General features: G+C 50.3%; 2 protein-coding genes across 2 annotated transcripts in view; both read left to right on the forward strand.

Moving 5' to 3' along the window:
* The first annotated feature begins 5635 nt into the window (after nucleotides 1-5635).
* LOC142444799 (calcium-independent mitochondrial carrier protein SCaMC-3L-like) lies at nucleotides 5636-11875 on the forward strand. The gene is made up of 7 exons (XM_075546099.1): nucleotides 5636-5749; nucleotides 6972-7127; nucleotides 7439-7591; nucleotides 7757-7861; nucleotides 10076-10243; nucleotides 10341-10488; nucleotides 11703-11875. Exons 1-7 carry the CDS (start codon nucleotides 5636-5638, stop codon nucleotides 11873-11875), a joined length of 1017 nt encoding a protein of 338 aa, XP_075402214.1.
* Nucleotides 11876-12122: 247 nt separating this feature from the next.
* Nucleotides 12123-16335, forward strand: part of LOC142444870 (calcium-independent mitochondrial carrier protein SCaMC-3L-like) — a 33936-nt gene continuing 29723 nt past the window's right edge. Inside the window, exons 1-5 of the mRNA XM_075546227.1 lie at nucleotides 12123-12128; nucleotides 12813-12876; nucleotides 13080-13102; nucleotides 13550-13655; nucleotides 13715-13767. Of these exons, the coding sequence (XP_075402342.1) occupies nucleotides 12123-12128; nucleotides 12813-12876; nucleotides 13080-13102; nucleotides 13550-13655; nucleotides 13715-13767 (252 nt within the window). The remainder of the gene's footprint in view (nucleotides 12129-12812; nucleotides 12877-13079; nucleotides 13103-13549; nucleotides 13656-13714; nucleotides 13768-16335) is intronic.

Consider the following 16335-nt stretch of genomic DNA (forward strand, 5'->3'; position numbering starts at 1 on the left):
TACCTTAAAATCCGGCTAGAGCAGATGATGCACACGGGTAGAGATAGGAACTGGAAACACAGGGAATTCAGGACAGATGACCCCCCCAGGACCAGTGATGAGAGCGGTGATACTGGGAGGGTGGAGGGTAGGTGGGATAGAAAGGAGAACTGACTACAAGGATCTCCATGTAACCCCCTCCGTGGGGGGCAGACAACAGAAAAGTGTCTGAATGGAGACGTCGGACAGTGTCAGACATGACAAAATAATAACAATTTATAAATTATCAAGGGTTCATTAGGGAGGGGAACAAACGAGGAGCAGATACCAAGGGCTCAAGTAGAAAGAAAATATTTTAAGAATGACGATGGCAACAAATGTACCATTGTGCTTGACATAATTCTGACTTTACACCATTGTAAGCTGAAAACTGTTTGTAGTATCTTCATATTTCAAATTGTGTCGACGGTGATTAATGGCATTAACTTAAGATGTTGTAACTTTCTGTAGATTTGGGGGATTATCCCTTTATCTAATGTATTATCACTGAGTACTTTTTCCCAATCTAGGGGTCCTCTGTTGACTGTTTGCATGAAATAGTTTGATGTGCATATATCATTCATTTTCAGTAGTTCCCAGTATTTTATTTTCAATTTCCATGTATTCTAAGGTTTGGAGTTAATCATTCTCTGGTTGATTTCTAAATTTATGGCATTGCGATTGACATGATGGTTTGTAGTACATCAATGTTTTTTTTAATTTACCGATGCTTCTTTCATGACCTAAAATATGACCTGTTGTGGAATAGCTACCATAAATGCCAGAGAGATAGTGAATGGAATTGCTGTGGGTGAGCTTTTCTCGATATACCTGAGATCAACTTTGTCGGTTTCCCCTGTATTTTGGCTGGTATTCTTTAGAGTTGATCAGTCTTTGGTTGAAAGTGAAGTATTGAAGTCTCCCAGGATGGTATAATTTGATCTATTTTTCTCTTCATTTCTGTAAGAATTTGATGGATATGTTTTTATGCTTTTTCATTTGGTGCTTTTATGTTCATGAAAGTTATGGTTTCTTGGTCAGTTAAGGCTTTCATAATTGAATAGTGACCCTATTTGTCATTTATTATATCATTAATCTAGATGTCTATTTTGTCAGAGATTAATAGTGCTACTATATTTTACTTGTGATTACTGATAGCTTGGTATGTTTTCCCCATCCTTTGATTTTTGAGTCTATGCTTATCTATGCTTTATGGCATTAAATGTGACCGAATCTGGAGTAGGCTTCATGTGTACTAAAAAAAAGAAAAGGTATAATGTGTTTTGTTGGGTGAAGTTGTCCTTCTTGTGTCTAAGAGATCAAGTTGATTGTATTGCTTAGTTCTTCTTTATGTTCCTTAATTTTCTAGATAATTTTGTCATTTGCAAAATTGATGGGAAATGGGATAATTGGTTCCCATTTGCTGTGTTGATCACAAGATCAATTCTACAGACCATGGGCCATACGTTGAGGGCGAGCTTGGTGTCAGTGGTCTTTAGTGCTATTGTGGATCATCTAGGGCATGGTCAGCAACCTTTTTGGCTCTCACAGGATCCTCTTTTTGGGGATTTACAAGAAAACCCAAAGGAAATTTTTAACTAACTGCCACACTGTCTTTTCTGATTCTACCATCCTCAGCACATTAGAAGAACTTCTATCTCCTCAGTATAGATGGATACAGACCAGCATGAGGTCGTTCCAGAGCCTTGCTCTCCCTCTTCCCTGGTGAAATCACTGCAGGTAACAGTGGAAGAAGTTGCCTAGATATATCTTTCTTGTCCTTTTCAAAAATGTTTCTTCCTTGTTGAGAACATCCACATGAAAACACTCATTTATCCAGTAACGACTTCATGTACAAGCAATTGTCGCTGACGCATGATGTCCCTCCAGTGGTGTGACCATTCTCACCTATCTTTCCCCAGATATCCTCCTCCATTCTCATTAATTCATTATATTCAAGTTTCCTATCGAATAAGTACCTGTCACTGCAAGAATACCTGGCTGTGGTGACAACAATGGCTTTATAGTAGGTTTTGAGGTGAGATACTGCAAGACCACCAGCTTCGTTTTTCTTCTCAAGGAGTTCTTTGCCTATCCTGTTTTTCTCTCTTGTGGACCAGAGAAAAAAGTATTCAAAATACAAACAGGAAAAATAATGCACAGTAAGAAGCTCAGGGTCGTTATTTTATGTCTGCTTGTGTTCTAAGCTTTGTCCATCAGCTTTGACTCTGATGTGGACATTAACTTGTGGATTGATGAGATGTTGCCACTAGAGGACACAGAAAGTCAATGGAAAGCAAAGAGAGAAAATAATCATATTTCTCCCTCGTCATTACTTGTCCCACAGTTGTTTAAGAAGTCTTATTAAGGATTTATTATAAGAATAGTGCACAGCACAAAGAGGGAGAGGTTATAGGAGTGTTAGAACACAGAGCAACAGCCATGCCAACAGAAGATGGCTGGATCGATCTCTTGTCTTTGGCGGAAATCAGGACTCTGAGGAGCAGAGAAGTTTTGAGCAGTTGGGGGCAGTGTCCAGTCATATATTATTTACTACCTTGTGGTCTTTTATGATGTCAGGTTGGGGTAGAGATTAAGGTAAAGGGAAGTATTGGGGTGTCTGATACACCTGAGAGACCTATAGTCTTATGATTAGGTTAATGACCATGAAGGATGAGATCTCGGATGGCCTAGGTCACAGGGAATGGGATTTTCGCGTCATGGGTGCTGGAGGTGATCACGTGGTGGTGAGGAGTGTAGTCTATCCATGCCATCTACCTGGATGGTGGAAAGAGACAAATGAAGCAATGACCTACTCAGAGGCAGGATGCTTACCAAAGTGGCTTTGTGTGCTGTCCAGGGGGTAGTGACATGGGACAGCTGGAGAATAGTTATGGCCATCCAATATGTCAGTCAGCAGAGGGTTCAGTCATCTTTGCTCCTTTGGCCTAATGTCAGCAAAGAAATTGTATTATATTTAACTTTCATCAAAATGATAGATCTTCATTTTGTTTAGACCTGTCTGTGTGCATCCATGATGATCAAATTCATCAGGGGATTTGAAAAGTACTTTCTATACATTATAATTGAGGTGAAGCAACAGTTAAGCTCTGCCTACTACCCAAATGGTTCGTCGTAGTAACCTACACTGGTTCCACCAGAAGCAGTTCTTGGAATTGCTAGCTCTGGGGCTGTTTTCCTTTGGTGTTTAGGGTCATTATGAGTTAGGATCACTTGGGCCCTTTTGAGGCAGGATCTCTCAACAGAATCCAATGCATGTTATCCAATAGTAGTGCTGTCTAAGGTAATATGATTCATTCTTACAACCCAAGTGAACTATTATCAATCGCTCTCTTCTTATGGATGTCACACTCGGTGTGTAGCACAAGCTATTACCCAGGATTCATAGGAATCTGTCAGAAATGGAAGCATATTTGCTGCTTTGATTGTTTTTTGTTCCCAGTGAGGAGAATGTATAATCAAACGCAGATAAACTGAAAAAAAAAAAAAAGCAAAACTGAGCTAATCTCACTTCTTATCTGGCTAGAGGAGTCTCTGGATGGCTCAGTTTTGTCCTGCTCCTCTCCCTCCTCCATTGCATCCTTTGCCACTTACACCTCATTGACTGTCACAACACAGCCTCATTCAAATCACCTTCAATGTTGTCTTCACTGTGCCCGTTTTCACAGTTCTGGCTCAAACCTTGACTTGATTGTGTTAGAGAGGGTTCTCTAGGGAAGCAAAACATGGATTCTTTTGAATTTTTATATATATGTGATATGACAGCTAATCAGTCCACATAGCAGTACAGAGGGCTCACTCCAACTCACTTCTGTTTGTGAAGTCCTTTTGTAAACATAGACACACACTCAGGATTCTCACCTTCCCTTCTACAGTGTCCTGGGATACCTGGCGTACCTGGCCAAAAACCTGCCCGACACCTTCCGTGAGGCCAAGTTCCTGATAGCATGCCGGTGTTCTCTAGTGTCTGGGCCATCTTCCTCCCAAGGGAGCTCATGGTCGTTGTGGATATTTCCATCTTGGCCTCCAAGTGTGGGGCATGTAGGCTTCATCTTTGCACAACAGTGCTATATGATCTCCCTAAGGCCAACTAGAAACACATCGAATGGGTTAAGGAATAAAATATGCTTGGGAAGAAAGTGATCCACAGCTCTGTGAGCTTTTCTCATAGATTTTACAAAAACAATAAGCATAAGTCGAAATATAAACGATGCCTTCCCCAGTCAGCTTTTATGCCATGAACGCATCAGCTTTTGTTTTCCATGGCTTGTTGATTTCAAGTTCTGGGAGTGAGTTCCAATCCATAGGAACCTCGGGTACAAAAGAAGAAGGCCCGAGCCGGGCCTGTGCATTCTCACAGTTTGTGGACACTGGACTCTTGCATCCAGTTTTCCAGTCCTCTCGCTGGGGTCACTTTCTTACTGCTTTCTTTCCTACACCTAACATGTCATCCTTTCCCAGCTACTGGTCCCTCTTGTTAGTAAGTCCAAAATAAATGAGATAACTCCTCACAATCTGAGCATGCTTCTCACAGAACTGATTTGCTTGTTCTACATCTCTAAACAGGAAGTAAAGGGAGGAGCCAACATCCTTGGGCGGGTCCAGCAGTGAACTCGCTGGCATTGAGGCCACCGGGAAGAGGGGCTTTGGTAGAAAGTCCTTGCGATCCATGTCTGAAAGATGATGAAAGAGCTGGTGACTACGCCAACCCCCCATCCCAGCAGCCACTTCCATCCATCTGCAAACCACCTTGCCCCGGTCAGGTCGCTGTGACAGTCCTTGTCGGACAGAAAAACTGCGGGGAGCAGCTAGCCTAAAAATCAGCAGCAGGTGCGCTTCACCACCATGTAGCTCTTCAAGCTGTCAGAAACAGGGTGGCCTAGCCTTCACTTCTGTAACTCGCCTCTCGGTACTTTCAAACCGGGCACTTTTCAGTGAATAAACCAGGCTTTGACCGGTTCCCATGGACAAAATCCTGTGGCATACTTCCTCCTCGGGAACCAGTGAGGACGCCATGCGTGGGGCCGGACTCCAGGTTGGAGGACGAGCCCCAAAGTGGGCAGGGAGACAAGCCTGGATATCTGCTTCTGCCCAGACACCTACAAGAAAGTCCTTTAAAGCACAGTTCTACTCGCTACCGCTGGGGGCGCAGCGGGCCAGTCTGACAACCCTATTTATGGGTTTGTTTTCCCTGTAACACATTAGTAGGTTTGGGGCGCCAGGTAGTGGCCCCGATGGGGCACGTTGGCAAGGGTTCAGCTGTGAACCTAAAGTGTGAGGCTTCAAGCCACCAGCCCTTCCGGAGAGCGATGTGAGCACCCTTGGGGCCTGGTGGGCTTGCCGCCGCGGGGTGGCTCTCAGCTGGGGCTGTGGGCTTTCCTGCCACACACCAGGGGCTCACAAGGACCTCTGTGACCTCACTGGCTCCAGGAGGACTTAAGGCCCTGCAGACAGCTCTTACTTTGAGACGACAATGGCGACTCTACCTGACAAGAAGCAACAGCGTTGCTCTTGGGCAAACACCCAATTGCAAAGATTCACGACATTTTTATTCCCCGAAAATCCAGCCCCGCGTCCGTCCCCACCGCCTCGCATCATGCCCCCGCCCCCATCACCCTCCCAGGACTGGAATCCCCCGAACACTCTCCTTCCCGGGCCTGTGTTCAGCCAGGTGGCTGACCACAAACAAAAGCCTGCCACCTACCAGCAGGTAAGACTGGGGACTCAGCACACATTGTGGGGGAGGGCGAAAGCAGCCTGTGCCCTGCCTTTAGCTCCCTAGGTCCATGTCAAAAGGGGGGCTTTTCCAGTCAGGCACCGACCTATTCTCTCACAGTTAGGAGGCCGAGGGCATTCCTCCAACACAGAATGAGCCTATGGGGCAGAAGGGGGTTTCTGAGGCTAGCGGGCTTTCAGAGAGCAGGCAGCCTCAACTTTCTCTTTAAAAAAGGGCTGGTGAGGAGGAACAACTGACCTTACTGTTAACAGTTCAACACATAACCTGTGACACCACCAAGGAACCCAGTTAGGAGTTCAAATTCAGAGTTCTCTCTCTATGTCCTCTGTCTCTCTCTGTCTCTCTCTCTCTCCCTGTCTCCTTTTTCATCCATTTATGCTTCATGTGGTCTCTTAGAGCTCAAAAGAGATGGGCTCAGAAACCTCTCTGCACTCATGTCGGAAACTCACTGCCATAAATCCCTGCTGACTCACAGTGACCCTACAGGACTTGGCAGAAGTGCCCCTTGGTGTCCGGAGACTGGAGCGCTTTAAGGGAGTAGAAAGCCTCATCTTTCTGTGGAGCGTGTGGAGGGCTGGGATTAGTCACTGCTGACTTCCTGGTTAGCAGACCAAATGCATGACCCCCGGGAGGCCATCAGGGCCCCTCTCACAAGTGTGGTGGTTGACAGCATGTTGAGAATGTGAGGCAAGACAGAAAAGGCCGACTATCACACAAAGGTGGGCCATCTCAAAAAACTCCCAAATCAAGAAAATTTTAAATTATCATTCAAAAAAGATCGACCCACTCGGGAACTTGCCAGGGCAGTTCTACTCTGCGGGTAGGGCAACTGTTGGTCGGAGTTGGCCCGATGACAGTGGGTTTGGCTGGGTTTGGCCTGGTCCTCTGTAGGCTTCCAGTCTGCTCAGCCCTGAAAGACTCCACGCAGGAGAATGCGTCTGTCACATCTGTCTTCTCTTGCTGGTTGATGTGGACTGATGACCATTGGGCGAGCAGTGGGTTGCTTACCTACCGCAATTAAGACGCTGGTTAAGAGTTGCCACGAGTATCTCTTGGGTAGAATACCTCAATTCCTAAGCCTCTCTAGGCGAACCCAGTGTCCCGAACCAAGCAGAATGGATTGGCATGAGCTTCCGACCTGGGCAAGGAGAGGAGAGCCCATGACATTGGGTGGGGATCTCTATCTGGCCCACAGCTGTTGGATAATGGAGAAGTCCTGATGGTCCCCATGGGGGACGCAAGGATGAACAAGGAGGGGGCCTGGTGGAAGATTCTGCTCTCTGGAGCCGTCGCGGGAACCGTGTCCCGCACCAGCACCGCCCCTCTGGACCGGACCCGAGTGCACATGCAGGTGTGGGCGTGGGGCCTCCACTGCAGCCAATGGGCATTAGTGGGCGGGGCTTTTCCGGTTTCAGGGTGGGGCTCTAGGGTATTGTTGGGGATACAGGAAGGAGATTGTGGTTTTGGTGGATGGGGACAAGGGCGAGAAATGGAGCCCAGAGGTGAGGGGGAAGCTTGGAGTGACGGGGGGAGCCTGATTTTTTCAATGGCGCTGCCTCCACCCAGATCCGAGGAGCTGGGAGCTGCAGGTGGGGCTGGGTTGAGAATGGAGAGGGCATCGGGGAGGGGTTTGTCCAAGGGTCAGGTCTTTTCCACCCTCAGGTTTACTCTTCCAAAAAACACCTTATGAACCTGCTGGGGGGGTTACGGAGCCTGATCCAGGAGGGAGGCTTCCGCTCGCTGTGGCGCGGCAATGGTATAAACGTGCTCAAGATCGCCCCTGAGTATGGGATCAAGTTTCTCGTCTTCGAAGAGGTAGGAAGTGATAGGTGTCTACAGCCCCGCCCTCCGGATCACACGAGCCCGCCTTCCCAGCCCTCTGTCTCCTGTCCGAGTCCTCAGGCCCTCTCCAAGGTGGGCTTGAGGCTGGAAGGCCCCGGAGCTGTGCTCACCTTCCTCTCTCCTCGCTCGGGCCCGCAGTGTAAAGCTCACTTCGGGGAGTCCTCAAACCCCATCTTCCAGGAGGATGTCTTGGCGGGGTCTCTGGCGGTGGCCGTTTCCCAGACGCTCATCAACCCCTTGGAGGTAAGTGAGAGCCTGCTCAGTGGACGGCCTCGCACAATGAAGCGACTGCAGCCCCTACCTACTGCGCAATGACTCGTGTGCCCCAGGCATCCTGCACAAAGCACCGTGTTCGACCCTCACCAGGACCCGCCACATGATCTGCCGGCTCCATTTGGTTGGTGGTTACTGTCAGATTGGCTGTGATGCTAGGTAACCTGGCCATGGCATTCTTGGGCACCTCCTATGCACGTGACAGCTGGACTTTGACTGAGAAAGACTGAAGAAGCATCGATGCCCTTGAACGATGGTGCTGGTGAGGGATGTGGTCGGTTCCCCGGACTGTCAAATGAACTCCCAGATCTGCCAGAATGCTCTGAGAGGCAAGGATGGCGAGACTTTGGCTCCCAGACTTTGGCCATGTTCCTGTCCAGTGAGCAGGACCCACAAGGAGATGGGTGGATACAGTGGCTGCAACCCCGGCAGAAACATCAGAAGCACAGTTAAGATGATGTACGATTGGGTTGGTTCCTGCTGCTCCACTGAGTCCCTGTGAGTCAGAACCGAGTCCCCAGCACCTCACAGGAAGCACTCGCATGACAGCAGGGAACACTGCTCGGACAGAGACACTCAGTGCCCTTTGGGGATACTGTTAATCCATCTCTGGGAAGCTGGCCCTTGTGTTTTACTGACCTCCTCCTTTCGCAACCAGGACATCTTTTTTTATCACCACTGGGTCTCCTGGTCACTCAGCCAAAGTCTTGCTGTCCTCACATCTCAGAAGCCTCTGCTGGCATTGCCCTAAGCCGGGCTCCTCCTTCGGGGATCCCATCGTCCAGATACTGTTCTTGCCAATACCGTCTTTCTTAGGCATAGACTGATTGCCCAACTGTTACGTGCATATGACGTCACCATGGCTTCCAGCTGAGTCCTGCCTGTGGCATTGTGGCTCTTGGACACTTCTCAAGAGGGATGTTGCACAAGTGCCCAAGGCAGCCTGTCCCTTGAGTGCCTGATTGTGGCTCCAGTGGGAGCTAGTGGCAGATCTGAGCCAGACGGAAACCCTTGACTGCTTTGCTCTTTGCTCTTTGCGTCACTCTGTTGTTTCTTGGTCCAGTTCTGAGGTCGTTGGTTTCCTCTGAGTTGGGGTGCCATCCATCCTGACGGCTGTAGTCTTTGATCTTCATTGGTAAGTACTTCCAGTCAACTTTCCTCCCAGCCAGCAAGGCTGTGTCCTTGGCACCCGGCAGGCTGCTCAATGGCCTTGCTCGGCTCCTGATTCCACGTACTTGTTGGCATCGCCCAGCATCTGGGATCACTGTCTGCACACAGGATGGAATCCTGAAGACAGGGAGGGGATCCGACGTTGAAGCACAACTTCCCTGGTTTTAAACCCTGCGGTCTTCCTGCCTCTGCTCATGTGTTCATATGAATGTGGGGACACAGCTGGTGTGGTTCAGGGAGCGTGAACATCAATTGTTTTGTGTTTCTGGTGTCCAGCGTGTAGTTGACGAGACCAGATATGGCTGGGGATACAATCCCAGACAGTACACCTGAGGCACAGTTACCACCCTTCAGTCAGGAAGGCTGGCACGGGACGGGAATGGTTTCAGCAGAGCTTCTAGACCAAAGCTTCCCAGAGTGGGTGGGCTTGAGCCTGGAGGGAGCACGGAGGGAGGCGTGCTGAGAAGACCCAGTGAGCCTGCAGAAACAGATCCCTACACATTATGTGGTACCATTGGCTTTAGTAGTAAATTGTTGCATTGCCAGCGGGTCATGATTTTGTTCTGAAAGGGGGTAGAAAGCAAAGTAAAATTGGGCACAACTCTTGTACCGGATAAACCAGGAAGCAAGGGCTGGCCATCTACTTGCCACACTCATGTATAAAACCCTGGGGGGTTGCCTCCTGACAGATGAGGTTAACAAACCTGGAGAGTGAGTGTCTGTTTCCCTGGGGCGGGTGTTTGATTTGAGGCAGGGCTGGCTCCAGGGCACTTAGCCCCATATGTCCCACTCACTGCACTTCTCCGGGCCCCAGAACAGGGATGCCCATAGGGGTTCTGAGGACCCTCCTCACCAGTGTCCCCTTGACGACCGTGGACAGTCTCACCGACCTCTGAGGGCCTGGAGGCCCACCCCGTTGTTGAGCTGTGCCAACAGGGCTCCTTGCACAGGGACAGGGCATGAGTCCCCCATGAGACTACTGACAGGAGCTCCCTGGCCTCCCTGCCTCCACAGGTTCTGAAGACCCGCCTCACGCTGGGACGCACAGGACAGTACGATGGCCTAGGGGACTGCGTCGGCCAGATTCTTCGCCGCGAAGGCCCGGCCGCGTTCTATAGGGGTTATGCGCCCAACATGCTAGGCATCATACCGTATGCCTGCACTGACCTGGCTGTCAATAAGGTTGGCAGAGGTGGGGGTGAGGTTGCTGTAGGCGGCATTGACGTGGCCCAGGACTAGGGCCAATTCTGAGCCTTCTCTGGACCCCTACCCCTTGCAGATGATGAACAACATACGGGTAAAGAGCAGAGGGGATAACGAAGAACACAGCCAGGCTTACAACATCTACACACAGACGGTGTCCACAGTGTGTGGCCAGATGGCTAGCTATCCCCTGACGCTATTAAGGACCAAGCTCCAAGCAAAAGGTCTGCCTGCCCCTGATGAGACCCACTTTGTGGCCCCACCAAATGCCCTCAGCACATCCCACACCCCCATTCTCCTTACTTGGCCCTGACCTCTTAGGCTGCCATCCAAATGCCTAGAACTCATACTTCCCCAAAAATCTTAACATCCTGTGCCATTTTCCCTCAGTCCCAAAGGTGATCTAGTCCTGGGTGACACACACCTCGACCCCGCCCCCACCCCGTGCATGTTTTCCTCCTGACCTTGTGACACAACACTTGCTGAGGAGATGGTGGCCAACTTACACATTCCCGTGTCAGAGGGAAGTTGGGAAACCCGGGGGTGTTTCAAGGGCCCCGTTTGGGGAAGGGCATCTCTAGGCCTTCCTTCCCTAGCATATATCGGTGGACTTCAAACTTCCAATTAGCAGCTGAGCCAATTTCCCAAGGATAGACCACGCAGGGACCCCAGGACACAGGACTCACACCCCCAAAGAGGCCAGCTTGCTCAAATAGACTCATGTCACACCTGCACCATACATTCTATCCGGAGATTCACATTGACCCAAATGGACAGAGCAGAATGACTCCTTAAGGTCTCTGAAGTTGTCCATCCTCACGGGAGCAGAGAGCTTCAGCATTCATCACTTGACACTGACTCGGGAACCCTAGGAGATGGGGTGGAATGCCATTGTGGGTGTCTGGGATTGTACCTCAACGATTATGGGAGTAGACAGCCTTGTCTTTTTCCCTGAGAGGCACTGGTGGGTACACACGGCTGGCTTTGAGCGGAGCAGACTAGACTCAACGCACTGGGCCAACTGGGCTCACTTCACCTTTATCAGCTCCTCCTCACCAGTGTCCCCAAAACAACTCCTCAGATCTAATTCCCCAACTACCTTAATCACCACAACCCAACCCATCTGAAACTCTCAAAACAGACCAGAGCTCACTCCCTGACCTTGACAAAGCCTCTCTCCACAAGCCCCCTGAACACATGCCCAAGGCCCTAGCCAAACATAGGCATCCTCACCACAGTCACCACTTTCAGGGGAATTGTCCAGAAACCCTTTCCCTACACGAGCGCCTGAAAACACCCTGAATGAAGTCTTTTGTTGCCGCCTCCACACTAGCTTATTTCCTCTGTAACATTCCAGATTCCAGGCTTTTCCTATCAGCACCCCAACACCCCCACTTCCTTTATTCTATGTGTAATAACTTGGCCTCATTCCTCATAGATACTGTGGAGGGCTCAAAGCCCAGCATGCGGGCCATTTTCAGAGACATCGTGGCTGAGCAGGGCTGGCCGGGGCTCTTCCGAGGCCTAACACCCACTCTATTAAAAGTTATCCCGGCTGTGGCCATCAGCTGCACGGTCTATACAACAATGAAAAGCACCCTGGGAGTTTAGGTGAGAGCCAGACCACAGGTACATAGGGGTGATTAGGTGGGGACAGTACCTTCAACAGTACATGATGTGACACCCGCTCCTCCTGACAGGCTCTCCTAGGGAGGACATGATTGTGTCCATGGAGGTGCCTGAAAACTCCAGGAGCAGGAGTAAAAGGCCAGCATGTGGTGGAAACCGCTGTTGGCAGACTGGTGGCCAGTTCCCTGACATGCACTGGCACAGGCCCAGGAACCAACCCAACAACGTCATGCAGGTGAGGGGCTTTGGAGAGAACTGCCATCTCCCCAGGAGTATATGAACTTTGGATGAAAGGGTGCCAAGTGGCGGTTGTGTAATTGGGTCAATTGAAAGAGATATCAGACAAAATGAGGCATTCAATTGCTCACCTCTCAGACGTCCAGGATCTCAGCTGTCAGATCCGTGCAGGGAGGGGGGATATATTTCAGGTCAGGGCTTATATACACTTTGGGGACATGCAAGCCCCCCTGGTTCCATTGTAAATGGGAGGGGTTGTACCTTCGGCATACTTGCAATAGGAAGGGACAGGCAAGGGGTGTACACGCCACAGTAAGAGCAGGTACTAAGAGTATCCATGTGACAAGATTGGCGGCCTCTAAGGACCAGAAAGCAGCCAGATCTTGTACCTCCTGGAGTTGGCTTCACCTGGCTTTGGGGCTGTCCTTCAGGGGAACAATCCACTGTCCCACTGATCAGGGAGTGGGCCGCATCTCAGGTGGGACAGACTATATAGTCTGAATGCTCTAGATGGCCATAGCCCTCAGGCAGGAAACCTTGAAGCAGTTCACCTCCAAGTGACTAGCCATTGACCATGTGTTAGCAAGCAGCATCTTAGGTTTGGATAAAATATGGGGGAACAACCTGGGGAATAACCTACCTGTATGCGACACATTCCCAGCACCCTTGTGTCCCTGCCCAGGTCTACTCCTACAAAACCAACAACCTGGATATCCTGGGGGACCTGTGGAGCATGGTCAATGCAGGTGCGGTCCACTCATTGTGCTGTGGCAATGACATGAACGTCCTCAAGGGAGAAATTAGAGGGCACACAAGTTGATCAAGTTCATGGCACATGAACAGGAGGGAGCTGTGAGCAGGCATGGCATGGTAGGTAGCAGTGGGGGCTGGGCTCTTGGGGGTGAAGGGGCACTGCTAAGGTCCTGACACCTGTGCCTCCCACCCACAGGTTACATGGGCCATCCGGTGCCAGTAAGACATTCTGTGTGGACAGGAGAGCTCAATGGCTGGCTGCATGGCTAGTGCCAGAAATCAAACCTATATTCCAGAAAAGAAAGCATCATTGATCCAATGGAGGTGAGGAGGAGCTTGGGCCAACAGCAGGGGGAGCCCCCATAGGTGCTCCTGAGGCAGCACTCATTTTGGAGTGTGGCAATGGGAGGTAGGGTTTCCAGAGAGAGTGATCAAGTGCCACCCTGTTGGCACCAACTCCTTGGATCCCAGAAGCCACAGAACAAGCCTTGCCTGTTCCCATGTCTTGGCCTCTGTGCTCCATAGCTATCTCATTGGCAGGCTTGCGAGAATAGGTTAGCAGGCATTTCTTCCTCTTCTTAGATTGGAAACTCTGCTGACCACAGTCTAGCCTGAAGTCCCCACTGCCAGATAGGTGGCAGCTTCTCATGATGTCTCTTGTCTTAGAATGGTCCCGGTACTCTCCAGGTGCTGAAAACGAAGTTGACCCTGTGCCGGATGGGCCAGTACATGGGACTGCAGGACTGCTACCAGAAGATCCTGGGGAACTGGGGTCCTGGGCCTTCTACCGCAATTAACTGACCAAAGTGCTGGGGGTCTTCCCCTATGCAGCCATCGACCTGGGCCTCTCTGAGGTCCTGGGGCTGCTCATCCCTGTCCGCCGAGTATGCCGCAGGCCTGCATCAAGGATACTTCCTGTTCCAAAGCGTCCAGGACTCTCCTCCTGGCTCCCTACCTCTGACAGGGACGCCTCTCAGCCTTACCAGGCCACTTCCTGGCTGTGGGGGACAGAGGGGAATGAGGAGCCGCCCTTCTCTGTCCAGACCCCTGCAGTTTGACACATCATGGGACATGCTTTGTCCAATCCTCCCAGGGACTGTCTTGTGGGTTGCCTCCCGGTCAATCTCACTGAATTAGGACTGGCTCCGGATAACTGCCCTAAAGGTCTGATCCATTTCCGTAACCAAGTGGGGCCACAATACGAATTCAACAAGGATCGCGTTGGCCAGAAAATGGGACTTTCCATTCCCATATTCTCCGCGACGTTCACAACTCCGGTCATGAAACCTCAGAATGGTCTGAGATTCTGTACGTTCATGCCATCTTTTCCTCTGCTCTCATCCCCCTTTCTGTGCCTCCTGCCAAACCAGCCAACGTCCTCCTTTCTCAATCCCCTGTGGTGGACTCTTGCAAACTCCGGAACCTCCCAAGACCGCACACACTTCCCATCCTTCTGATAGCTTGGATGTTTTGTTCTTCACACTTCCCGATCCTCCACCCTAGTCCCTACCATCTCCTATGACTCTGGAACCAACCCCACCAACTTCTCAGCCTTCAGAGCTCCCCAAACATCTGTCTCCCCCTCCGGACCCCCTCCACTCCCCTGTTGTTTGGGGTGGAAGACCCTATCCCAGTTCATGCGCTCTTCTCCCTGATGGATCTTTCTCAAATAGAAAAATGCTTACGGACATTTTCTAAGGACCCCACTACTTGTTTTAAAGACTTTCAAACCTCACACAAACGTATGACTTAACATGGATGATCTTTATATCGTCGTTACGTCTACTCTTAACCCTGATGAGCGAGAGCAGGTTTTTTCAACGGCACAGCAGCATGCAGACAGGTCCACCTCACAGGTGCCACCATGCCCGTAGGCCCTCAGGCGGTCCGTAGTGGGACCTGACCTGATCTTATCAAACAGATACCCATGCTGGATGAGAGGGCAGAGCTGGCCGAGACCGCTTGATACATGTTTGTTGGCCAGCTTACACGCCATCTCTCATAAAGCAGTTAAGTTTGACAAGCTAGGAGAAATTACCCAGCAGCCAAATGAAAACCTCGCACCTTTCCCTTCACACTTCACTGAAGCCTTAACACAGTATACTTGGTTGCACCCCACATCTCCAGCCAGGGCTACTGTTTTAGACACTCGTTTTATAATGCACTTGGCAATATTCAAAAGAAACTTAACACTGCAGAGAATGGCCCTCAGCCCCACATCCGTGACCTGCTCAACATGGCCTTTAATGTTTTTAATGTCTGAGAGGTACAGGCTGAGGGAGTACATGAGTCCCAAGCCCACCAACAGACTAGTTGGCAAACCCAGGCTTTGGTTGCCGCTTTAAGACCCCAGCTGAGCATTTAACCTTCCACCATCTCGCCGCCGCTTTAAATATAGCCAGGAAGGGCATTGGGCTAAACACTGTCCACAGCTGTGAGCAACGAGCAAGACTTGCCTGGGGTGCGGTCACAAGGGACACTGGAGAAGTGACTGCCCCTCAGCGCCTATCATCAGAGGGACTCTCTCTCCAAGCCCTGACCTGCCCTTGGCACTGTTTGACCTGGCCAATGACAACGACTGAAGATGCGTGGACTCAACGATCCCAGTGACCCTGGATGAGTCTCAAGTGACTATCGAGGTAGCGTGCAAAGCAGTCTCCTTTTTGGTAGACACAGGAGCTACCTTCTCATTACTTCTTTCCTTCTCGGGCCCCACCTCTCCTTCCCAAATTATGGTTGTCGGTATAGATGACAACCCATCAAAACCTTTGCTCACCCCTCCTCGGGTATTAGATATAGGAAAGTCCTCTCTTTGCTATTCCTTCTAAATGATGCCTTCATGGCCTGCGCCGTGGCTGGGTAGGGAATCTCCTGTCTAAGCTGGGAGTTACTCTCCAATAGAAATGCTTCCTACCCACCTCTCCTTCCCCAGCAACCTTTTTGCTAAAGCTCTCCACCATTGAGCCTCCACCCACGCCCTCCACTGCTCCACTGCCACACCACATAAACCCTGAGGTGTGGGACACTTCCCGATAGCTTGTCGCAAAATATCATCCCCTTAAAGACCCTTCCACGATCCAATCTCACCCCTAGTTTCCAATCTCCCTCACTCACGGCAGAGGCCTGAAACCCATCATGCAGCGCCTCCTATGTATCCAACATATTGTGCCTGCACACCCTGCGTGCAACACCGCTGTCTTGGCCGTCAAGATGGCAGATGGGTCTTACTGCCCAGTACAGAACTTGCACCCTATTAATGAGGCTGTAGTCCCCACCTACCCAGATGTCCATCACCCTGCACTATCCTGTATTGTAGTCCTCCTGACAACACCCATTTTACCATATTGGACCTGAAGGACGCTTTCTTTACTGTCCCACTGGACGCTTCCTGCTAGTTTATCTTCACATGGGAGGTCCCGACACCACAACCGCCTGCCAATATGCCTGGTCCG

Source organism: Tenrec ecaudatus, chromosome 1 (assembly GCF_050624435.1).
Source record: "Tenrec ecaudatus isolate mTenEca1 chromosome 1, mTenEca1.hap1, whole genome shotgun sequence".
Taxonomy (NCBI): domain Eukaryota; kingdom Metazoa; phylum Chordata; class Mammalia; order Afrosoricida; family Tenrecidae; genus Tenrec; species Tenrec ecaudatus.

Coding starts and splice junctions, on each gene's coding strand:
- LOC142444799 (XM_075546099.1), top strand. CDS start 5,636: ATGCCCCCGCCCCCATCACCCTCCCAGGACTGGAATCCCCCGAACACT. Junction 7,128..7,438: donor GGACCCGAGTGCACATGCAG/GTGTGGGCGTGG, acceptor TTCCACCCTCAG/GTTTACTCTTCCAAAAAACA. Junction 10,244..10,340: donor CTGACCTGGCTGTCAATAAG/GTTGGCAGAGGT, acceptor TACCCCTTGCAG/ATGATGAACAACATACGGGT.